This window comes from Thalassophryne amazonica, chromosome 22 (assembly GCF_902500255.1).
Source record: "Thalassophryne amazonica chromosome 22, fThaAma1.1, whole genome shotgun sequence".
Taxonomy (NCBI): Eukaryota; Metazoa; Chordata; class Actinopteri; order Batrachoidiformes; family Batrachoididae; genus Thalassophryne; species Thalassophryne amazonica.
This window is the reverse complement of record NC_047124.1, coordinates 28,811,246-28,837,206: the sequence shown is the minus strand read 5'-3', so window position 1 is coordinate 28,837,206 and position 25,961 is coordinate 28,811,246. Positions and strand designations below refer to the sequence as shown.

Sequence of the window (25,961 nt, the reverse complement as noted above, 5' to 3'; positions counted from 1 at the left end):
ATACTTTCCAGAATTTTATTATGTTCACGAAGCAAGTTATTTTTTTTATGTGTGTGTATTTTTTACATTTTGAAAAACATCCTTTGTCACTGTCAAAGGATCCTTAGCAAATAAGGAATGGGAAATAGGTGATGACTTCATTAACTTTCATGGGGCAGTGTTTTGGTTTTCCACAAAGGGAACCAAAAAAGTGTCAAGATGTGACTGTGCCAGGTGTGCAGGTACACCATGGCTTTCTTGACAGCTAACACCTCTCGCACAAGTGAGCAATATTTTCTTAGAAATTTAATCCTCAGACCCCGATCATGTGAGATTTCCCACCCATAAGGCCAGGCTAAGGATTTGTCAAGGGCCACGTGTTTGTCGGCGTGCAACAACATTCCTAAGCCAAAGAAGCAAACACATCCCAAACCCAGAAGCTTGGGACTCCGACGAGGGTGGTCGCATCTCCTCCACTCTCCCTTATCTGTTCTCTGCCTTTAACCTTCAAGTCCCTACTTCACCAGACTGTGAATTCCTCAAATTATATTGGATTTTGGATCTATTGGACTACTATTGGATTAACCATGGAATTGATCAGCTGGTCTCTGAATGCTATTGACACCATTTTTTCTACAAGAAGGTTAGGACCGGGGGATCCTACCTGCCCAGATGGAATGTATCCTGCGGGCTATGTTCTCGACGCCTGGAGTTCCTGGTGTGTGGCATGCTTGGCGCCTTTCTCCGTTGAGGACGTCGAGGATTTATTCATTCTTGGTCTCATGGTGGCAGGGCTGGTACTTTTTGACTTATGTGCTGCCCTGATCTACCGGAAAATTGGAAAGACGGCGGCATCAAGAACCATGGCCCCTCGCTTGTCCATCATGATTAACGAGGTTGGCAAGGCAGTGCATTCTCAGACTGCGATGACTCTTGAACTCAGACGCAAATTGGATGACATCTTGGAGCAGATGCGTGCCTTGCAGTTGAAGTTGAAGATTTCAGAAGCCGGTGAATATTCTTAATTCATAATTGGGATTTGGTTGTGCAAGTGGAACTGTTAAAAAGTGATTTTACTACAACCCCTGGCAAAAATGATGGAATCACCGGCCTCGGAGGATGTTCATTCAGTTGTTTAATTTTGTAGAAAAAAAGCAGATCACAGACATGACACAAAACTAAAGTCATTTCAAATGGCAACTTTCTGGCTTTAAGAAACACTATAAGAAATCAAGAAAAAAGATTGTGGCAGTCAGTAATGATTACTTTTTTAGACCAAGCAGAGGAAAAAAATATGGAATCACTCAATTCTGAGGAAAAAATTATGGAATCACCCTGTAAATTTTCATCCCCAAAACTAACACCTGACATCATATCAGATCTGCTCGTTAGTCTGCATCTAAAAAGGAGTGAACCCACCTTGGAGAGCTGTTGCACCAAGTGGACTGACATGAATCATGGCTCCAACACGAGATATGTCAATTGAAACAAAGGAGAGGATTATCAAACTCTTAAAAGAGAGTAAATCATCATGCAGAAAACTTAAAGCAATATGTCTCAAAAATCGAAAATGCACAACAAAACAAATGAGGAACGAATGGGAGGAAACTGGGGTCAACGTCTGTGACCGAACTGTAAGAAACCGCCTAATGGAAATGGGATTTACATACAGAAAAGCTAAACGAAAGCCATCATTAACACCTAAACAGAAAAAAACAAGGTTACAATGGACTAAGGAAAAGAAATCGTGGACTGTGGATGACTGGATGAAAGTCATATTCAGTGATGAATCTCGAATCTGCATTGGGCAAGGTGATGATGCTGGAACTTTTGTTTGGTGCCGTTCCAATGAGATTTATAAAGATGACTGCCTGAAGAGAACATGTAAATTTCCACAGTCATTCATGATATGGGGCTGCATGTCAGGTAAAGGCACTGGGGAGATGGCTGTCATTACATCATCAATAAATGCACAAGTTTACGTTGATATTTTGGACAATTGAAAGGATGTTTGGGGATGATGAAATCATTTTTCAAGATGATAATGCATCTTGCCATAGAGCAAAAACTGCGAAAACATTCCTTGCAAAAAGACACGTAGGGTCAATGTCATGGCACAGGGTCAATGTCAACGAGCAGATCTGATTTGATGCAGGTGTTAGTTTTGAGGATGAAAATTTACAGGGTGATTCCATAATTTTTCCTCAGAATTGAGTGATTCCATATTTTTTTCCTCTGCTTGGTCTAAAAAAGTAACCGTTACTGACTGCCAAATATTTTTTCTTGATTTCTTATAGTGTTTCTTAAAGGCAGAAAGTTGCCATTTGAAATGACTTTAGTTTTGTGTCATGTCTGTGATCTGCTTTTTTCTACAAAATTAAACAACTGAATGAACATCCTCCGAGGCCGGTGATTCCATAATTTTTGCCAGGGGTTGTACTGTAACCATAACATTACAGGCTTATCAAGCCTGAAGGTAAAATTGACTGTTTTTTCCTCCAGAGGGATTTGTTTCGGCCTGGGGATCATTTGGCTGTTTCTTATCTCATCTCACAAAGACAATAAACTTTTGACAGGACTGAAGCATGCTCCATTCCCTCCCTCCACCCCCTCCTTCCCCCATCAACACCAACCCTTTCCGGCGCCGCTAACGTCACTCCTTCTCCCTTCGGCGGGGGCGGTGTAGTTTTAGCTGCAAGCCCACTCCCCCCCAAGCTGTGGGTGGCACATCTCAGGGTTGCTGCGTGACCTTCACCCACTTGCCTCAATTTGGATAACGGACTTCTTCAAACTTAGTGCACATAAACAATGTCAAATGTGTATGTGTTGCCTTTAATTCTGATGTGTGCCATTATTACGGTAAACAAGTAATAATTGTGGACTAATTGCTGTCTGAGGTAACTGGAGTGTAAACGTAATTTCTCCACTGTGAGATCAATAAAGTATATCTAATCCACAGATGTCCCAAGATCGACCCTGGATGCAGACAGAAGGCTCCGTCTGTAACCATGTGACTGTAAATGAGCTGCCACAACTAAGCGCTGGACAGTGGCAGCCATTTTTATTATGTTGTAGCACAGCGAGTACACTATGATGACTTGGCTACATTCAGCCGTCATTCAACAATGAAATGAAAATCAAACTGTGCAATGTCATCAAATGCAAAACATACAATTCAATTAGTCTAATGCTTATAGGTTCATAAAATTAATGATTAGCAGACATTTTGCGATGGAAACCAAATATTGGATTCAATCACATCATGTGTAAATAGGCTCTAAAAACCATATCGCTGTACCCCTGCTGCCCTGATACTGGACTTGATGGATGCTATTTGCAATCTTTCTGCACCGAAGAGCAAAAACTGTCTCCATTTAGTCATGTGACTGCAACAACAACAAAAAACCCACACACATCGCTGATCGATGAGCAATAGGACAAAACGCTACTGTCTTGTTTGTTTGAAAATTAGGACACCCGACACTATTGATCTTTGTGCGAGTGTGAGCAGCTGAGCGATAAAGACAATTCTGATAAGCTCTGATCATCATAGTTTCATCTTTACGCTCATCTCTGTATTCCTCTCAGGCCCTCGTTCTCTCTGGCCGTTGTATTTACGTATGGGATCAAATCCAGACATCAGTTTTCTGCCCTCCTCTTTCACCATTACTTATTATGCCAATCTAAGTCCCACACACAACATGGAAGAAGCAGCTGGTAAAAGGTCAGACTTTGTAGTGTGTTGACAGCAACATTAGTCACAACTCAGACAAAGACTCAGCTCCCCCGCCCCCACTGTTTGGAACGGACTGATCTCTGCTGTTTTCCCCATCAAGCTTCTGTCACTTTGTAGTCTGTGTCAAAGGTCAGAAACAGGTCAATCAGAGACTTCATGCCCCCTAAACATGATCCCTATTTTGCAGTACATACATATGGAAAAAAAAACGACATCACAAGAAGCTGCGGAAAAATTTCCCACTTTTGCTCCAACACCTTCATACAACTCTCCTAAAATCCCTTCACATTGAAAATTGTGGTGTTTTTGTGTCATAATTGTGATTCGTTAACTCAATGAAACGTCAACATTTCTCAACATTGCACCCAATGAGTCAAAATTTCACACATTCTCGAGAAATGTTGGTTTCTCAGAATTCAAAATATGGGGAACCACACCCTACTTTTTCTGGGTTAGGCTCAAAACTTCTGAATTGCCCCTCATAGATCTCTGGTTAGTTTTTTCCACCTGCAGAACACTCTAGTGGTTTCTCTATGTTGTTTGTTTTGCCACGGCGCACAGAGCACAGTGCAGGTGTCTCTCTGGCTTTACGTTCAGTTTTCATATGTGCTTAATGTCTTCTTTTCTTTGGGTATGGATTTTTTGTGTTTTCTCTGTCATCTCACAGTATCACCAATCTAATATTAGATTTCCTCTGTGATTATGGACCGTTGTAATTTCATCATCAGCTATTAATTCTTACAGGTTTTATCCTTCAAGCTGTCATGTCCTTGTGTTTCCACTGTGAATGTACTAGCGTCCTTTAACATGCATTTAATTTCAACTGTGTCCCTTGCCAGATGGTCACAGTTCTACCCACTTTCTAGTGTTCTCAGTGAGTTCTATTAGTGTTCAGCTATTCCCAATTCTGAACATTGCTATGTATGCTGACCTTAGAATTAGCCTAATGTCCTAAGACACAGTTGTGCACCCAACCCTAGCCAGGCCTTTTTGTATAACACCTCTCGGATTGGAAACTCTGCCTTCAGTGGAACTGCCTTATTGTATAAGAACCAAGCCTGTCCCTGCCGTTAATAAACAATGTTTAACACCACTCAAGGTTGTCATTCATGACCAATCGCAAATCACAATCCAATCAAATCCAAGATGGATGCTCTGAAGTGAAAGCCGCCCGATTTGTTATTTTTTTATTTATTTTTTAGGACCTCTGTCTTTTATGTGTACAATTACATGCACATTACTGTCTTATTGCTCTCTATGGACATGGTGCTATGATGTCTTTATACTTAAAAATGCCCCATAATGTTTATCAGCTGGTGCCACCCGTATTGGCTAACCTGGTAGCTATTATTAACACATCTGTTGGGCCACATATTTGTTTTGTAGCACTATATACTCTAAACGAACAAGTCCAAACAAGGCTTTCTTTGAGCTGTCCATCTTGTTTTCCAATTTATGATGTGTGAAAACTGGAATGAATTATAATTCAGGAATTCCAACTTCTGACAGAGGCAACTGGAACTGGAATGCAGTATGAAGGTTTACTGCAGTCGCAAAGAGTGTAGTGATTCTCAGGTGGAGGCTCAGGGATGTTTATCCTCAGTTTTTACACTGGTGCTTGTTCCTGGGTTGCACTGTGAGGGAACGTCAGCTGATACATTTTGGCCATTTGGCTCATTTCTTTGGGCAAGATCCTTAGCGTTGAGGACCCTGGCAACTGGACAAATCTAAGGACATGGCCATGTTTCACCTTGCTGTGGCAAATAGACTGTTACTTTTAAGGTGGCGATGAACCAATTGTATGCTTGGGTACTTGCCATCCAGGACCTGAGGCAATTCTGTGGTGTGGTGGATCTGACATCAATGCCTGCTCCTAGACCTTATTCCCAGATACCATTGGTGGTCTATGGATAGGACACCAGTCTGTTGCAGGTTATTTTCCCAGCCATGTCATGTCCAGGGACACATACAGGCTTGATCCCAGATCCCCAGATTCTTCAACTCCTTATCACACTAAGCTTTCTATTCCACAAGTATTTTTGAACACAATCTTTTTGACATAATGATTCATGTAAAAAAAAATGTCAACACTCAAGCAAACTAGGTAAAAATATTTGCAGATAGGACCTACATTTGTCATGTTTCTACAAAAAAACTATTATTTTGTCCACATCAATGCTGAATGCTTAATTACAATGATCAAATTTCAGTGCTTCTATTTCGTTGCATCTCTTGATTGTGCAGTGCCATGTGGGAATTAGTGACAAGTTAAAGTTACATTCTGAACTGCTGAAAAATGACTGCTAAGTATTTATGCTGTGTACAAACAGTTTGTATTTGTCCTGATATTTGGCCCACTGAGGGTCTGACGCCATACAGATAACTCATCGCTGTTTTTCTATTAAATGACAATGTGTTCTGGAACAGCAGCAGCTCTGAGAACTGAACACCCAGAGCCCTATCTTGCACTGCACCTGACGCAGTTGTAGTTGTCTTGCCCAGCACCCATGTCCTATAAATTCCAAGCAGAAATGTATGTATAAAATGACATGTGGCTAGACTGTGATTGCACCATAGACCAACAAAAACCTGGTCTAAGGTCCAACATAGTGTATTTCTAGCATTTAAGAGCACAACTCTCAGATGCACCATACATAAGCAGGTTGACTATGACTACGTTTACATGCCATTAATATTCAGGATAAGGTCAATATTCCAGTTTCTGAATCATTAGGAATAACCCATTTACATGCTTAAGCAGACAGAGTTACTCCTGTATACATGGTCATTGGTATCATTTGGAATATCCCCATCTAAACAGCGACACACGTCTTCAGGTGCTTGATTTGGTCTGGGTTCGTGCAAATCCTGCTTTGTGTAAAACCCCTCACTAAACACTTTATACACTTTTCTCAAGCAGGCATCAACATTTCCTCACTTTTCTCTCCTGTGTAAACACTCTCTTTTTTCTTCTGGGCGAGAAGATTATAACAGACACACGCAGAATACAATGCGTGTGCTCTCCCTTCGCTCACTGCCTCCGGGGGTACGGATGCGGGACCCGCAAAGAATCCAAGTCATGGCCACGGAGCTCTGCGGCTGCAGTATACCGAGACCCTGCGGCGCTGTGGATTTTTTCCACAAGAAATCTATCCTTGCGGGCTGCCTCCACATCAAAACAGCGAGCGTAGTCTCTGGACCTGTTGCCACAGTTACCGCAACTCCGCACAGCAGAGAGGGGGGCGGCGTGAGTGGCCTGCTGCGGCGTTTACCAAGCCCGCAGACTCAGTAATTGCATCGGAGGCAGAGCAATTGTGGTGACCGGTGCCGCGACCGGCCCGCCTGACAAGGACGCAGAACACAATGTGCTGTTTACCTCTGTTTCTGTGGTGTCCGGTGGGCTGCGCGTGCCGCATACAAGTAGTTGCCGTACTCAAAAGACCAAGATTCCTTGCGGATAGGACATGCGCAGAACACAAAATAATGTTCCTTTCTATGGCGATATCCCGATGCGTGTTTATATGACCTGATATAAGGAGTAACCCAGGGGTCATATTCGAGTTTTTAAAACCAGAATATGAGCATATTCGGGTTTTTGCGGGTGTTTACATGGCCATGCGCAAACCAGGTATTGATAATATTCCGGCTATGAAAGGCTGCATGCAAACGTAATCAATGCAGCCTACGTCTACACACAATAAATGTGAATAAAACCAACTATCAAATTAAATAAAAGTTTCAATTCATGCAAAAACCCCTTCATCTTACTTTTTCAGTGCTTCACCTCAGGCAGCTTTGGTGGGCACAAATCGTTATCTTTTCAGACAAGGTCTCACTCAAGTCTGCTTTTTAAATGAGAATGTGCCTGAAATACTCCAACTCTTAAAGGAGATGACAGATGATGCAAATTGGTTTATTTCATGTTATACTCAAACCATGGCTAATTTAGGGGATGACTTCAACACCCTTGTGCCCACTGTGATATTTTGTGCTCAGATTTTATGCTCTGTAAATAACAATGTGGAACTGGACATGCCCCAAAAACCTTTGAGCCATGCATTATAGGCTGTGTGATATAGGTAGTCAAGATAGGGCCCTTAGTGATAAGTGACAGTGCTGTTCACTCGCTTCTAAGACTGGACAAATCATTCATTGGTCAGAAGTAAGTTGCTGGATTGCTGCAAAAAACAACAAGGTCTTGAGTTCATGGAAAATGGAACAAACACCAAAACTTTCAGCATAATAAAGTATGAATATCACACAATGTAACTCACTGCAAACTGTAAAATACCAACAAGAAAAATAATAACCTGATCAATTTAAATAGCAATTAGAATAGGCATCAGTTGCTTTTAAATTTACAAACGTTTTCATGGTGCTTGAATTTAGGTGAAAATACAAATAGAAACTCAGCTGTAAGCATATTTACAGATTAGAACAAGGAAACCAGACGATCGCAGACAGACATCGACTTCACTCAACATATCATGTGATATCACTGATAGAGCTGTTGGTCTACACAGAAACTCTGTTTCAGTATCCCACCTAGTTCCCTGAGATATGCTGATTCGTGTATTTTAGATGGGCTCTGAGCAACCTTTGACCTATGACTTCAATATGACCTATGTTGCAAGAGGATGGCCACAGAGTTTATCCCTCAAGACTGACTGAAACTGCTCTTTACATGTGGAAGATATCAGCACAGATAGTAGAGAGCGACCTGTGACTCGACCTTGACCTTAGACCTTGACATGACCTGTGATGCTAGAGGCCCACAGAGGTTATCCCCTAAACTTGACTGACATAGTTCTTTGCATTTGGAGATATCACTGTTGACATGACCTTTTATATTTGACCTATCTGGGTCTATGACCTTGACATGGCCTGTGTCGTGAGAGGACGTTTACAGAGTTATATCCACCAAGTTGATGACATTGCTTTTTGTGTTTTTAAAGATAATCCCTGTTAATATGAGACCTCAGATTTGACCTCTGACCTATGACTTTGAGGTGACCTCTGCTGTGAGAGGATGGTCCACACAGTGTTTACCTCTCCAGTTTGATTTAAACTGCTCTTTGCGTTTTGAACATAATCACCACAGACACCATAATCTGACCTCTGATTTGACCTTAACCTTCAACCTATGATCTCAAAAAGGCCTCGTTTGCGAGAAGATGGGCCCAAAGACAGAGTGGAATGGCTCTTTGCATTTTGAGGATATTGAAAACAAATAAACATACAGACAAACAACACGGTGAGGGTAATAAATCTCATTAAAATAGTTAATAATTTAATTGCTGTGTGTGTGTGTGTGTGTTATGTAAAACTGCACTTATATCAACTTCATTAAAAAAATCCAATTAATTCACTGTAAACTTACATAAATGAAGCCAGAAATACAAAGCAGCAAGAAAAGACCAAAAGCCTCCAAGTAGAAAATCACAAAGGGGAAACAGTCGCCCCTGCTTCATCCCCCAGATGTTAGTTCTGAGTGACCTTTGACCCTGACCTTACCCGCTCAACACACCAAGAACCAAGTTTAGCACAAAGAAGGAGCCGATGATGATTAAGGTGACAAAATAGACCCAAGGCCACTTGTTTCCTACTGCGTCATTGACCTGTGGGGAGAGACGGAGGGACAGACAGAATGGACCACAGAGGGGATGGAGGCGAGAACGTTAAGGGGGGGACAAGTGAATAAGGTAAAGATGGAGGACAGCAAACAAATGAACAGATAAGGTGGCCAGGGATGAGAGTGGGGGGGGGGGGTGGATATGCAAGGAGGGAAGGAGTTAGTGAAGGTTCCCACCAGATGGACTCGTTTGCTTCACCACGCCCCCTGCTGGGAGCACCTGCCACGTACGTCACAGGCTTCCGAGTTCAAACCCACAGCACAGTACTCGGGGCAGAACTCCTTTAAGGAGGACACATTACAGAGCGGCCAAACACCAGAGAAAGAAGAAGCTGGAAAGATGATTTTCTGTGGAAGTTTAGAAGTAAAAAAAAAAAAAAAAAAACACGAGTTCACTCAGAGCGTTTCACACTTAATCACTGTGGGAGAGAAAAGAATTACAGTTCAACTGACTCTGGCAGCAAGACTCCCGGAGGCTGGACACCAGTTCAACTTTTTTTTTTTTTTTTGGTTTGTTTTGAACATAAAAGGATGTTGGCAACAAACACACAAACAAACAAACAAACAAACAAACAAACAAACAAAACAACAAATTCTGCCTTTAATTCCCAATTACTTCCAGATTCACTCTGTCCTCAAGAAGCCTTTTATGCCTGATGTGTTTTCCCTCTTGTGCAAGTTTTTTTTAGCGTTCCACCTCCATGCCTGACCATGAGGGGGGAATTATTTATACTCCAGTGTGTCCCTACAGGACGGCTGGTGCTTGTACTAAAGCCGGGTGACCTTGGCAGTGCAGGATTAAAACAGCACCCAGCTCTGCTGCCCGAGTGCCATTTACTGAACCAAACACACACACATATACACACACACACGGACTGGGATTACACTGTAGAACTGTAGGCGGGTGGTAGCATGTGTCGCGACACAAATATTCACACACTATGGTTGCATATAAACATTATATGAATGTCTACACCTGGGATCAGTGTGCACACAAAACACATTCATGTTTTCAGGCTGTCATACTGAAGTTGGAGTATCACTGCCGTCTGTGAGATAACTTTAAATTATGTACATAACTTCAGTTCTTACAGATTTTTTTTCCTCTGATGTAGCGACCTTAGCATTTTGCACAGCTAAGATATGCGATTGCAAGAGTGACAAGGTGTAATTCTCAAGCTTCGATTTCTAAAACATACTTACAGCCTGGTATAAAAACAGTTTTGGTCTCTGCAGATAATATGGCATGTGATAATAATAATGATAATAATAATAATAATAATAATTATTATTATTATTATTCACAATCGTAAGTTGTGCTTGTCAGGAGAAATTCCATCCTTCTGTAGTCCTTTCGGCAAATTTTTTTATCATAAAACTCAAAACCTGCAAAACTCTCAAAATCTAATTTTTTATACATTAATACTGGGAGGTCAAAGCTCTTTGTACCAAAGGAAAAAAAAAAAAAAATCATGTATTTCTGACATTTATAAACGTCGTCTTCACCCAATTTTGGGTGTCAAGTAGGAAATGTACCAGAAGCTCTGAAATCCTCACATCGTCTGCTAGATGGCGACAAAAGCTGCTCAAATGTGCGGCAAGATCTCGGCTGTTTATTCGTTTGAGAGGTTAACCTTTGGCAAAAGTAAGATGGGCTGCCAGCTAAAAGTTTATTTATAGTTGTGTCCCTTCACATTATGGGTAACTTACCTGTTATAATAATAATAATAATTAATAATAATAATAATAATAATAAAACTCTTCAGTTTAAGATATTTTGAGACATAGTTATGAATAATTAGGGGTGTGGCTGCTTTGAAGGACAGCTGTGTCAAAGGGTCAGGATGAGTCCATACTCCAGGGCCCTACTAGCAGTTACTGTTAGCTTCTGTGGACTTGATTGTGTATATGTTGTTTTTGACCATTTTATTATAAATATCTCGTAATATGGCTTCACGTGTAGTGGCTTGTACATTTAAGAAGGTTGCACCATTGAGAAAAACTTTAGTATTACTTAATTTGTATGTCAGCAGTGTAGCACCCTTAGCACTCCTTTGCACTAATTGGCAGGTAAGCTTGGTGACATTTGGTCCACTCATGGTGCAACGGTTCTGAGAAAATAAGCTGGTTATAGTTTGTTATACCTGCATCAAGCCATGCCATTGTGAAAACCACCACCCAGTCCACAAAAATGCACCTCCTGAAACAACTCGTCCTCTTCCCACTCAATCCCGTCCATATCCCGCCAGGTGCAAACAGCCGCGCTCAATCACGGCTACACCTGGACACTAGAATCAACCACGTTGTCACATCACAAGACAAGGTAAGAGAGCATCAACCCTGTCGCCAACGGACGCAAAATTGTGACCAGTGATGGCAAAAAGCAATCTGCATCCACACCACTAGATGACACCAAATGCTACATACTGTAGCTTTAACATATCACATTTAATTTCAATTTATTTTCATTTATATAGCACCAAATCACAACAAAGTTGCCTCAAGGCGCTTCACACAAGTAAGTTCTAACCTTACCAGTCCCTAGAGCAAAGCGCACAGGCGAAAGTGGTAAGAAAAAACTCCATCTGATAATTTGAGGAAGAAACCTCAAGCAGACCAGACTCAAAGGGGTGACCCTCTGCTTGGGGCCATGCTACCAGCACAATTTACAAAATGGATAAACAGGAAATTTTGGGAGTCCAGGACGGGAGGCCTGCAGAAGTAGACACCACCCCCATCTCTGGATGGAGCCAGCACCTCAAACAGAGAGAAAAAACAGAGTCAGGCATCAGAAAAAACAACAATACATCACAATTTGTCAGCATTAAACAACAAGAAAAACAGGAGAAATACTAAGGTGATTGCCAGCACCTAGCCCTAAGCTTCACTAACAGACCCAGACTTTAGATAAAGTTGAGGCTGTGGCACGCTCCGTTTAATAATAAAATAAATTAAAAGAGTAAAAGCGTAGCAACATACTATGCCAGTATGCTAGCCATACGAAAGGGAAATGCGTCTTCAGTCTGGACTTGAAAGTCTCTACAGAATCTGACTGTTTTATTGATGCAGGGAGATCAGGACTTTTATTTGAATAATCAGGTTTTACCATTTGGAGAAAAATAAAAAATGATTACATAACTGTGCAGAATGTGGTCCTTCACTGTGTCCTCCATAAGAGAACAGTGTGTTTGAACATTATCTCCACTTCAAATATTTGATGAAGGGAGTCTTGCTGCAAGGTCGTTTGTCACACGTGAATGGTACGCACACGACAACAGCACAACCTCTTACCCGCTCAACACCCCCAGAACAAGATTGAGAACGAAAAAGGAGCCGAAGATGACGAGAGAGACAAAATAGACCCACGGCAGCTCATAGCCCATAGCGTCCTGCATCTGAGAGCATGAAGAGAGGGAGAGATGGCGGGGTGGAAGGACGAGACGATGAGTTAGAGGAGGGAAAGAGAGAGAAAGGGGAAATACAAAGGAAAGGAAACAAGAAAATAGCAGTGCACGTAAAAAAAAAGCGCGCAGTGGAACGATCCGGCTAAGCAAGAGCAGCCGTGAGTGTGTATATAAAACCTTTATTTAAGACATAAAACTAAACAGCCTCCATTCCCTTCTTTTCTGCACCGTTCAGACTTCATGCACAGTAGAAATCAAACATTTTTAAAGACTTGTTGTTGTCTAACTGTATATTTTTAATCATGTGATAATGTGTCAGATTCATGATAAAACACAGATGTGTGCCTTCACTGTGATTGTGCGCGTGTGCACAGCAGACAGAGCAGAGGCAGCAGGGGTGTAGAGCGATGTGTGTATATACCACACACACACACACACACACACACACACACGGACACACACTTTAATACAGCATATATACATACAGCATACCCACTTTTTCACTTACAGTAAAAGGGTGGAAATGTAAATGCTTTTAACTATGCGTTTGCATACGCATGACGGCTGCCTCGCGTATTTTGCGACACTTTCCTCAAGATGCAATATACACAAGAACAGTTGAGGTCGTATCAGGATGATTAACAGCAACAAAAAAAAAAAAAAAAATGGCAGAACGTTTTGAAGAGAGGTTTTGTGTAAACAAGTCCGCAATTACCTACAATAGCTATATGCTGCCGTTGCACAGCGACAAATACGAGGTCTGTTAGAAAAGTATCGGACCTTTTTATTTTTTTCAAAAACCATATGGATTTGAATCACGTGTGATTGCATCAGCCAAGCTTGAACCTTCGTGCGCATGCGTGAGTTTCATGGCGCGGGACAAAACCACCTCCGTTGCTTTGCACCATGCGGCTCCACCACGACGCGCGGAACTCCTCCGCACGTCTGTCTCAATGTGCCAAAAAAGTGCTGAAGTCCACGTCTTTTCACAATTCCTGTGCTAGTCAGATGACATACCGGATCAAGACAGCATCCAGTTTAGAAATGAACAGCACATTCCACTGTTACAGGAGTTTTTTTTCATGGAAAGAAAAGCGGAGGAGTTTCCGCGTGTCGCGGTGGAGCCGCATGGCGCAAAACAACGCCGTGATGAAGCCTCACAGGACATGCTGGGGCATGTCCAGCTCATGCTCAATTTCTTGGACAATCACACGACTGAAAAGCAACCAGAAGCCGTCTGAAAGCCGTCCTGTGAGACCAACACGGAGGTGGTTTTGTCCCGCGCCATGAACGGCACGGTGGCGCAATCCTCCGCTTTTCTTTCCATGAAAAAAACTCCTGTAACAGTGGAATGTGCCGAAAAAGTGCTGATGTCCACGTCTCCTGCCTTTTTGTGAAAGTCAGACGACGTCCCGGATCAACAAAGCCTTCACGTTGGAAATGATCTGGTTGTTTCAGCGGGGGCATGGGCCTGTCAATCGGTGCTCAGAGCGCGACGCGCTCTCAGACGCTGTGGGCCGTCCTTAAAGCGGCAGTAACACTCCTTAATCTGTGTAATCCCCACAAAGTCGTCCCTGAAAGCCATATTAATTTTCCGAACGGTGTCCACCTGGACGTCTCTCACAGTTTCTGGAAAAAAATTGATGCAGCAAAGCTCCAAAATCGTTCAGACATTTATTCGCAATAAAAAAAACGACGAGAGGGTGGACGACTGTTCACACAAAGCCTGCTCACAGGCGAATGACGCAACCGGCAGGCGTGAAAAAACTCACACATGCGCTTGAAGGTTCAAGCTTGGCTGATGCAATCACACTTGATTCAAATCCCGCTGATAATATTGGCGAATATGAGCTTTTCATGAACATATTATATCTGTTATTTTTTCTTATATGAAAATTTTTATTTTAGTGACTAAACAATGTGGACAAACTATTTAATGACACCATTTCCAGCAGCCAGAGGGTGCTCAAGCATGGCTAGGACCCCCACTACCCCTTGGTCATATTAGCTACAAAAGACAGAAGCAAAGCGACCAGCTGCCATTCATTTTCAAATATAGGGGGCATTTTACAGCAGCAAGTCACAAGCTGCTGTAAAACACCCCATGGACCCAAAATAGATGAGAGGTGTAGTTTATGCCAATTTTGACACCTGAATGAATTTTAACACATGAATGAATTAAGTTGTTTGAACTTAAATTTGTAACTTACAAACTTAAGTTCAAACAACTTAATTCATTCAGGTGTTACCAATTATAGCGCTTTTTAAAGTTGGTTCAACTATTCCCTTTTTTCAGTGTAGTATATAGGTAAGTATGTTACAGGTACGTTCACGATGCAGCCGGCTGTGTACGCAAACGCGTGGTTAAAAGTATATTTTCGTGCTAAAGCTGATCACCTTAAGAAGATTAACTTGAGCTAAAATGCTATTTATCTTTTTCAAAACATCCACAAAATCTTTGTAGCAGCATAATATAACAGATTATCTTGCAAATGATCCTTCAGGTGCTTTCAGGCAGAGACTTGTTGTCACAGCCATGGCCGTCCTTGCCCTCGCCGCTCCTCCAATACCGACGCTCTTTTTTTATGAAAACACAGGAACATTTTTCAAAGCTGGCAGTTGTTCAACTTTCTCAGCTTCTCACAATACATGTGCAATTATGATAAAAAATACTACTGGGTACAATCAGAACCATAAATGACACCCAAGATACTTGGCAACTAGGCTACATATCTGGACATTTATGAAAGAGCCCTTTATGAAAGAGAATATAAACGTCACCTCAGCCTTCAGCGTGCTTGCACAGGTTGGACGATGAGTTTTGACAAGTGAAGATTTCAATGTTTCTTGGGAGGCAAAGCAAACAATCACGTAACTGTTTTAGATTTTGGAATTAAAAACTGTACTCAGCTGTGTGCACGGATTGCTGCTAGCTGACTCTTGTGTCTCCACTAATGTGTTTCCATCATAGCCTAAAAGCAGGTGGTGCTTCTTTTCACTGACACCTGCACAGGTGTCTTCGAGCTGACTGGCTGTAACGATGGCATTATGGCAGACGTACAGTAGTGTTCAGAATAATAGTAGTGCTATGTGACTAAAAAGATTAATCCAGGTTTTGAGTATATTTCTTATTGTTACATGGGAAACAAGTTACCAGTAGATTAAGTAGATTCTCACAAATCTAACAAGACCAAGCATTCATGATATGCACACTCTTAAGGCTATGAAATTGGGCTATCAGTAAAAAAAAGTAGAAAAGGGGGTGTTCACAATAATACTAGTGTGACATTCAGTCAGTGAGTCTGTCAATTTTGTGGAACAAACAGGTGTGAATCAGGTGTCCCCTATTTAAGGATGAAGCCAGCACCTGTAGAACATGCTTTTCTCTTTGAAACCCTTAGGAAAATGGGACGTTCAAGACATTGTTCAGAAGAACAGCGTAGTTTGATTAAAAAGTTGATTGGAGAGGGGAAAACTTATACGCAGGTGCAAAACATTATAGGCTGTTCATCTACAATGATCTCCAATGCTTTAAAATGGACAAAAAAACATAGACGGTTGGAAGAAAACAGAAAACAACCATCAAAATGGATAGAAGAATAACCAGAATGGCAAAGGCTCACCCAATGATCAGCTCCAGGATGATCAAAGACAGTCTGGAGTTACCTGTAAGTGCTGTGACAGTTAGAAGACGCCTGTGTGAAGCTAATTTATTTGCAAGGATCCCCTGCAAAGTCCCTCTGTTAAATAAAAGACGTGCAGAAGAGGTTACAATTTGCCAAAGAACACATCAACTGGCCTAAAGAGAAATGGAGGAATAATTTGTGGACTGATGAGAGTAAAATTGTTCTTTTTGGGTCCAAGGGCCGCAGACAGTTTGTGAGACGACCCCCAAACTCTGAATTCAAGCCACAGTTCACAGTGAAGACAGTGAAGCATGGTGGTGCAAGGATCATATGGGCATGTTTCTCCTACTATGGTGTTGGGCCTATATATCGCATACCAAGTATCATGGATCAGTTTGGATATGTCAAAATACTTGAAGAGGTCATGTGGCCTTATGCTGAAGAGGACATGCCCTTGAAATGGGTGTTTCAATAAGACAATGACCCCAAGCACACTAGTAAACGAGCAAAATCTTGGTTCCAAACCAACAAAATCAATGCCTCGCAGATGTGAAGAAATCATGAAAAACTGTGGTTATACAACTAAATACTAGTTTAGTGATTCACAGGATTGCTAAAAAAGCAGTTTGAACATAACAGTTTTGAGTTTGTAGCGTCAACAGCAGATGCTACTATTATTGTGAACACCCCCTTTTCTACTTTTTTTACTAATAGCCCAATTTCATAGCCTTAAGAGTGTGCATATCATGAGTGCTTGGTCTTGTTGGATTTGTGAGAATCTACTGGTACCTTGTTTCCCATGTAACAATAAGAAATATACTCAAAACCTGGATTAATCTTTTTAGTCACATAGCACTACTATTATTCTGAACACTACTGTACTTAAGCAGAGTTTTATGATTTGTCGTTCAATCGACTTTACTGCTCTGCAATGATGCTTTAAGTTTAATGCCATCTTATCCGGTGAGGTAGGCTTTTCACGTGATGGTATAACTGTGCTTATGATTTACACCTGCTTGCAAAAAAAATAGTTTCCACTTCCTGCCACTCTGCATGTGAAAGTCTCCTTGTGGCATTCGACATCATTGATACATTAAAGTAACAATTGTGAATGGAAGGATCACAATAGCTTTGAAAAAGCTTAAAGCCGTGTCACATGGAACAGCTTGATAGGACAAAGAATGCAGAGATCAGGGCATGTCGGCCAGCGTCACACGCTTTGGGCATCTACCGAACACGATGACTTGGGATCTAGAGCTCGGAACACTGTCGCATCAAACCCCTTCATCACGTCTACCCTTAAGTCCACCCTTCTCACATGGCTTTACTAATGATGCCACTAGACCAACCTTAACTCAAGACCACAACCCCCAGAGACCACCACCAACTGAGCTTCCTGTCTTATTGTACAACTGTGGGACTTTGACATTAACCAGTGACCTAAGGTGGCCACTAGTTGTCTTTGGTACTTGGTCTCTCCAGAGGATCCCTAGGTACCACTGCAATGACTTTGTTTATAGAAATACCCAGTTCTGTCATGTGGTGGATACGGGAATGCACTTTTTGGAAATATATCTCAAACCTTATTAAAGGTCATGGATTTCCTGCTGAAATCTGGCACCGTGCTGTTGGCCAAATAAGGCCACCAGATGTCGCAGCAGAAGCTCGCTGTCTGAAAGCACCTTTAGGGATTACAGGATCATGTAAAATACAAACCACTAAAAGTTGGGAATCACTGGTGTTACCATAAACTGCATTACATTAATGACTGCATCAGAAAACGAGGACACACTACGGCATATTGTGATGGACCTCAAAAGAAAGAGGCTTTGAAAAGCCCAAGAAGCTGTCATTGATTCCACATGAGTGCTTTTCAGCGATGAGACAGATCGCAGGGTGCAGTCATATTTAGCAGCTTTTAGCTGCCATTCTATTCCACCAATAGCCCTGCTGTGTAACAGCAGACCTGACATTGATGTCATAATGGTTAAAAAGATACAAATGGAATTATTTGAAATATTTGAGGGCAACCTTTCTCAAATATGATTTGCATTGTACCATAACGGTTCTCTTGAGGAATATTTCATATTCATCCATGTTTGACAAAAGCCTGATCACCTCAATCTATTAAAGAATTTCTACAGCAAATTGAGTAATTCAAGGAACAAAAATCATTATGTTAGATTTTCATTCAAATGCAGTTTAATACTTTGAAACTGTGATCCAGTGGAGACAAGACGTGCTGACTGGAAAATGTTGGAAAAGGGAGAGCGTACAGAACACACAGTACAATTCTCTGCCAGTCAAAAGTTTCATCAGATTATTAGCTTTTCAAGTAACTTCAAAAACAACTAGCATGCCAATTAGCTTGTACGGACAAAAATATTTGTAAACTCTAAAATCATATGTTTGTTCGTGTTGGAGCTTATACACAAAATTGATATATTGCGTGAATTCATCAAGCTAGAATACATCATTAATTAAGCATTAATTCATTAAGTCTTTTTATTTCTTAATATTTCTTATTCATTTAATACTAAATTTAATATTTTCTTTGCTGTAATGAACTGCATGCTGAATGGAAATGGCTGTTTAATAATTTGTTTTTGTTTTAATCATATAATATCATGATCATCATCAAATCTGGGTGTGTTAAACCTTTTTGGAAATCTCCATGTTTAAACTACACATATTAAAAATTCAGCTCTTTAGCCCAAGGTACATCAGCAAAGTATTGAGCAAAGGATGTGAATCTATTTTAATAAATTTTCAAAAAATTCAAATAACCTTTTTTCATGTTGTCATTATGGGGTGTTGTGAGTAGAATTTTGAGGGTAAAAAAATGAATTTACTCCATTTTGGAATACATAATACAAAATGCACGAAAGTGAAGCGCTGTGAATACTTTCCGGATGCACCGTATCGCTGTCAAAGTTGTGGAAAAATGATGGGGCTCATTCACAAAATGAATTACAATCAGTACACCATTGCGCCTCCTAAAGCTTTTATGATATCTTGAGGCACGAATAAAAAACAATCTTTGCCCTGAAAATGGTTTCTGAAATATAACAGGGCTACATTTTAAAACAATGAGCACTAGAAATGTATTCTATACACGATACACAATTTTATCCAATGTTTTGATAAATTTGTGCTTTCATTCAGTTTTCCGTGCACTGACAACATTGCAGAGGGTACGTCCCAAGGATTTCCAAAGTTTAAGAATAATCCCTTGCAGTGCAAGTGTTTTCAACATTTCTTGAAAAGTCATCCCCAAGATTCACCTCAGCGAGCTTTGGTAGCCACTCTGACAGGTTGGCACTAATTCGTTAACGCACCCACAAATCCTTCACGCAGCTTTTTTTTCTTTTTTGCCATTAAGATAGGGTGCTTAGTCTCTCTTAACTTGAACTCCCCAATGTGAGACCCGTAGGCTACATTTGGTGGCCACTCTGTTTTGGCCTTGACAAATTTGCTGCAAAGAAATAGCGTGTTTATTATTTTTAAACTTTATTTTAGATTTAGAATAAGTGTCTATAAATTGTAAAAATGTATGTTTCCAATTCACACATCAGTAATTTTTTACATTTAGTCCTCCATGTAGATTCATTTCATTTCATTCTCAGATTCACTTCATTCACATTCAAGGAAAGAATTAACAGATTTGCTCTCAAAACGTGCTTTTAAGTTACACGCGGCTTGAAATGAGCTTATTTGTCAGTTTCTTTGACTTCGAAAGCTTTTGTATGGTGGCCACGAGTGCCACCGCTGAATGTTGTCAGTAAAGGCAATTAGCGAAGTTACTGAGGGTCCTTGAAGCTCAGTAGGTGTAGTGAAATTCATGTGATGAGGAGACAGGCTGGTGTGTTGTACTGGTTCTCAAGTGTGTGTGCAAATCAATCAAAATGTGTGTAAACTACTTAAAACATGATCACAAATCAATCAAAATGTGAACAAATTGTACCTTGTGCACACACAATAGCATTTCAAGGTGAAGCGAAACAATCCTTCGACCTAGAACTTCAGTTCAAGGACTTCAACAAAAATATTGCATGAACCATTTTGGAGTTATAGCCATTTGTATACACAGTCCCTCCAATTTTCCAGTATTTGGACAAACCAAACTGAAAGTTTTCCATCAAACAAATCATCACTTTTTCAGCCAGTTTTCTTTAGACAAGTCAGACGATGAATACATGAACATTTCGAAGTCAAGACTTTGTCGATTTAAATAATAAATAAGACTAATCTCCAGCACTCGTGGTGCTAAACAGCACATTTATCATTATGGGTTATGTGGCTACATACTGTTGTGGTGTCCGACTCACACAGTAGAGCACGTCCGTCCAGCCCTCCATGGTTATGCACTGGAACACAGTCAGCATGGCGAAGGCAAAGTTGTCAAAATTAGTGATGCCGTCATTGGGGGCCCTCCCATCCTACATTGCAATGTGTTCCATTCTGAATACAATGGCGACCGTGAGAGCCGTTGGGAGCGCAGGGTGCCGGCTTTTCCTCTGCAATGATGGCTAATAGAAGAGGGCGAAGAAAGAAACATATTCATGTGTTCACATGTTAGCAGGAACACTTAATACTAATTTTAATAAAATATCTAAAATGGTTATATGTGACATATAAATCGTCAGTGGAAGTTTGGTCTTTGTTGGCATATATATTCTGGACAAACCCCTCCATGAGGTCACCCAAGGTTTTCTGAAGGGATGGTTTGAATCTCAGTTGGGGCAGTTCCAAATGTTGCCATCTTGCAGTTCCTGACACTGCCTAACTCCTGGCCAATCCATAATGGGGCAAAGAAGCATGGGCAAGACCGGCATCATACAAGATCGACGACTGAAGTCCAAATACGTGCCTCATCTTAGAGTTACCAAAGAAGCCAAAACTAACAGGCTAATCAGTGTTAAGTGTTTATTTAACACATAGATTTTTTTTTTTTGCAGATTGGGTGGTGAGTTTCATCATGGTTGACTTGGGTGTAGGTATTAAAAATTATGGCTGGTATATTGACTCAGTATCACCAAGCTGATTAATGCTAATGGTGCTAACTTACAAGTGAAATAATGTAAAAATTTTGCTCAGTAGAAATACTGGAGCACAGACTTTTAGATAGTTCATTCATAAAATTAACCACACAACAACCCATATTATCTCCGATACTTGTATCAAAATGCTCAAAAAGCATGGAGTTGAATCCACAGCAGCTAGCAGCCACTGCTAGCTACCTCTGCGAGCGCGATCTTGGACTCACTGAAAACACCAGCTGTCACTCAAAGGGCCCACACCTGTAATTATTTGCACTTTATGGCTTAAAATTAGGCCTGGGTGATATATCAATTTTATCGTTAATTCAAGTTATTTGTTGCGGATGGTTTAAAAAATAAAAAATTAGAGTTTTTTTCTCCTCTTGTTGCGGCGCATCTTTTTCTTTTTGTCCCCAGGACCTTCTGTAGCTCCCCCCTCCCTGTCCCGTTCCTTCACACAATAACAAACATGGCTAACTGCTAATGGAGAGTGAGTTTCGTCAGTGGTTTGGGATTACTGTGACAGACGTGGAACAAGTGACTGCACGCTGCAAAGTTTGTCTAAAGCCCATTGCAACAAAACGCAGCCGCACAATAAACTTATTCCAGCATGTAAAACAGAGGCATCCAGCTGTGTGGAGAAACGCCACACTTTACGAGGGAAACAAGAGTGCAAACTCCCGCTAAAAAGCATCTTACTCTGGTGCGATTATTTGTCCAAGTGTGGCTATACTAAAATACGAAATGGAAAATGCAAAATAGAGCCAAATAATCACGAAATGGGCGTAAAAAGTAATGAAATGGGGCAGACTGACCCAGACTGACTCCAAATATGATTCAATTAATTACTTTTATTGAATTATTTTTAAGCGAAATGGAGTGAAATGGGGACTGATAATAACGAAAAGGGGTAAAACGTAACGAAATAGAGAGACTGACTCAAAATATGATTAAATTATTTACTTTTATTTAATTATTTTTAAGTGAAATGGAGCGAAATGGGGACTGATAATAACGAAACGGTGGTTAAACGTAGCAAATTGACTCCAAATATGATTCAATTAAGTTTTTTTTTTTTTTGCTAAATAGGATGAAAGGGGGACTGACAATGACAAAATGGTGTAAAACTTAACGAAATGGAGCAGACTGACCCATTAATTGAAGTTTCATTTCTTTAACGGCAGATGGCGCGCCTGCCCCTACTACATGGACTGAGCACATCTCACAAAAAACAAAAGCTAAACAATTAAATAAAAGTAATTATTTGGAGTCAGTCTGGTTCACTCTGCTCCATTTTGTTACATTTTACCCCCATTTCATGATTAGTAGTCCCCATTTTGTATTTTAATATGGCCCGTTTTTGATAAAATAAACGCAAAACTTGTTTTGAGTTATCTCTGTCATTTGTACTAAATGTTTTCTTTTAAAAAAGTAGGGGTGGGGATCGGAAAAAATCGAAAGTCAAATTTTTTCCGAAAAAATCGAAAGTCAAATTTTTTTCTGAAAAAATCGATTTCATTTTTAGGCCAAATCGCCCAGGCCTACTTAAAATAGCTAAAAAATTCCCCTCGTACAATAATCATGAATGAGAAAACTAGTTATAGAGAACAAAACTGGTTTTGTACCAGGCTGAAAACATGTTTATTTCTCAAATAAAGTTTTTAACATGGACTTGTAAAGGGAGTGACTCACTTTTGGAGAAGTCGTTCAAGGAACTACAAAATTTTGGCACTTCCGCATTGGTGTAATTTTCATTTCATTTCCAGCTCCGGAGGTTTCCACTTCTTTGTGAGCAACAAGCTGGCCTTGTATTGACTGTATAGAACAAGTGCTGCATGGTGACGTATTGGATAACAGAAAGTGTTCCGCCAGTACTCACTCAGCCTCTCTGGAGACCTATAACATCACCACAACAACACTCAAGTCCATTTGTACCTGGAGGCTTTCGCTGAAAACTGTTTCAATCATTTATGGCGGCTGCTGTTTCAATTATTGCTCAAATTGCTTATACTCGGAAACATAAATGATGGCCTTAATATTTAATGGGGTGATCACTTAAACAGTTTTTAAAGTACGTGTGCCACTTTCTGTCTTGTTTTCGCGCACATCGTTGATGTCTTATTGCAGTCAAAGATTTATAGGCGCATGATTCAGCCTCATTACCGACCATAAGGAGGGCAACAAGGTGACACTGTTGATCGATTGCTAATGTTGGTTCTGCAGGTCAAAATGATTGTGTTTCCATAACCTCCAGTATCCATCACTAAAGCTGTGATCATACAATTGTGCACACCTGGGTTTGGTTGTGCATGTATTTGTGTATGGTTGTGAATACCTGTGTAGCCATCCTTGGAGAAAAAGCAGGTTTTGTGCATTTTGCCCATGAAGAGCTCCAGGCCAATGATGGCATAGATGATGATGACGAAGAGGACCAGCAGGGCAATATGGAGCAGAGGAACCATGGCTTTGATTATGGAGTTCAAAACTACTTGTAAACCTGCAACACACACACACACACACACAGATGATGGTGAGAATATCTATGCATAAGCGTGCACTGATAAACTATAAAAACATGAGTCGTGCATGAACAGATGCTGACTTTAAATAAGAAAATCATTCACTTGTGATTTATTATCTTTCAGACCAATAAAATGTGATGTTTGGAAATGCTTTGAATGAGTTGTTGATTTAATAAGGCCTCATTTAGCACGGGTTGTGATGTCTTCCTTTTGGTGCCAACAATGTTTTGAAACATTCTGGAGTATTGTTTTGTATTATCCCTCACTAATTTGTAGTACCTATGAAATCTATAAGTACATGTTCTGTACATTCCATAATTTGGGCTGTATGTTCCAGTTCCATTACATATTTCATCCTATATTTGCCCATCCAGTGTGCATCATCATTCAGATGCTAGCTTGGTAGGTGGGCATAGCACATCATATTCCTCCCTACAGTTGTTACTGTATCTTAGCTGGACGGAACCCATTGCTTTTATCCGTGTTGTTACTTGCTTGTGAGGTGCGCTGGGTGATTAAACGCTCTTGAACTGGGATTACGATCAAATTTGTTATTTTCAATGATAAGCTTTGTACAGTTTTACCTGATATAACACATAGAAAACAGCCTTGTGTCCAGGTAGCAGTTTTTCTGAGATCCACCAATTCCTCTAAAAACGAATGGAACATATGTGGAAACCTAGAAAAAAGTGTGTGTGAGAAATATATGTTTTTTTTTATCATTATGAGTTATGAGAAAAGTCAGAAATGTGTGCTTCTTTTATTTTTGTGTGATTATAAGTTCTTTGAATATTGTGTTTCATGCTTGCATTTTAACAAGACTGTTTATTACTAAAGCTTTGTGTGAGAATGTAAACTTATTACCTCAGAAGAGTCGAGGCCTCAAGGATTGACATTGGGTAGATAATTTAGTAACTGTAGTTGAGAAGATGTGGAGCGTTATGACTGGGGAAACTGTTGCTAGGTAACCCCGTCCATGTGATCTGCAGCCTGTATATTATCCTGAAAACTGTCAGTGAACGAAGTAGTGTTATCACTGTTCACTCCAGCTGTATTAATAAAGACTTCAATTGAAGTAAGGCATCTGTCTCTCTCTTCCTCCAGCCGTAGTCACAGATGGTCATAACTTTTCTGACAGTGCCGCACCCCAGCATCTTTTTCAGGATACCCTTTTGACTTATTTTCATAATTAAAGATACGGCATGTCCACAAATACCTTAAACACCAATATTAGGGAGGGGTGAATGACATGGCCACAATTAACTAATTATAAGCAACAGAGTGGTTTTCTACATCAACAGCACATATACAACACACACGTTACTTGAAATTTTCAAATGCTCCGTCCATATGGGTTTTTGGAACCAAATGACCCAAAATTTATCCTGCTATGGTTTACTCCGTGTATACGAGGTCTGTTAGAAAAGTATCCGACCTTTTTATTTTATGCAAAAAATATATGGATTTGATTCATATGTTTTTACAACAGCCAAGCTTGAACCTTCGTGCGCATGTGTGAGTTTTTTCACGCCTGTCGGTTGCGTCATTCGCCTGTGGGCAGGCTTTGAGTGAGCGCTGGTCCACCCCTCTCGTCGTTTTTTCATTGCGAGGAAATGGTGGAATGATTTGGGCTTTGTTCCATCAGAATTTTTTCAGAAAGTGTTAGAGACAGGCAGCTGGAAACCATTCGGAAAATTCAGATGGCTTTCGGTGAAAATTTTATGGGCTTCACAGAGATTAAGGAGTGTTACTACAGCTTTAAGGACGGCCCACAATGGTGCACGGCGCGCCGGGCTCCGAGCCACGATTGACAGGCAGAAACGACCATTTCATTTCTAAACCGATGGCTGTGTGGATCCGGGACCATCGTGTGCAATTTCTCTGGTCATCACAAGAGCTGGACATCAGCCATTTTCCGGCAGATTTCACTTTTAACAAGAAATTTTATCATGAAAAGACCCGCGGAGGCTTCGTGCCTCATGATGGAGCCGCTGATGGAGCGAGACAAAGAACGCCTCCGTTT

At 40.7% G+C, this 25,961-nt stretch overlaps 1 protein-coding gene across 1 annotated transcript in view; it reads right to left on the bottom strand.

The window, feature by feature from the left end:
• The window catches only part of cacna1c (calcium channel, voltage-dependent, L type, alpha 1C subunit), a 531,481-nt gene that overhangs the window by 188,979 nt on the left and 316,541 nt on the right, over positions 1-25,961 (bottom strand). The window contains exon 7 of the mRNA XM_034163903.1: positions 23,761-23,913. Within this exon, the coding sequence (XP_034019794.1) occupies positions 23,761-23,913 (153 nt within the window). The remainder of the gene's footprint in view (positions 1-23,760; positions 23,914-25,961) is intronic.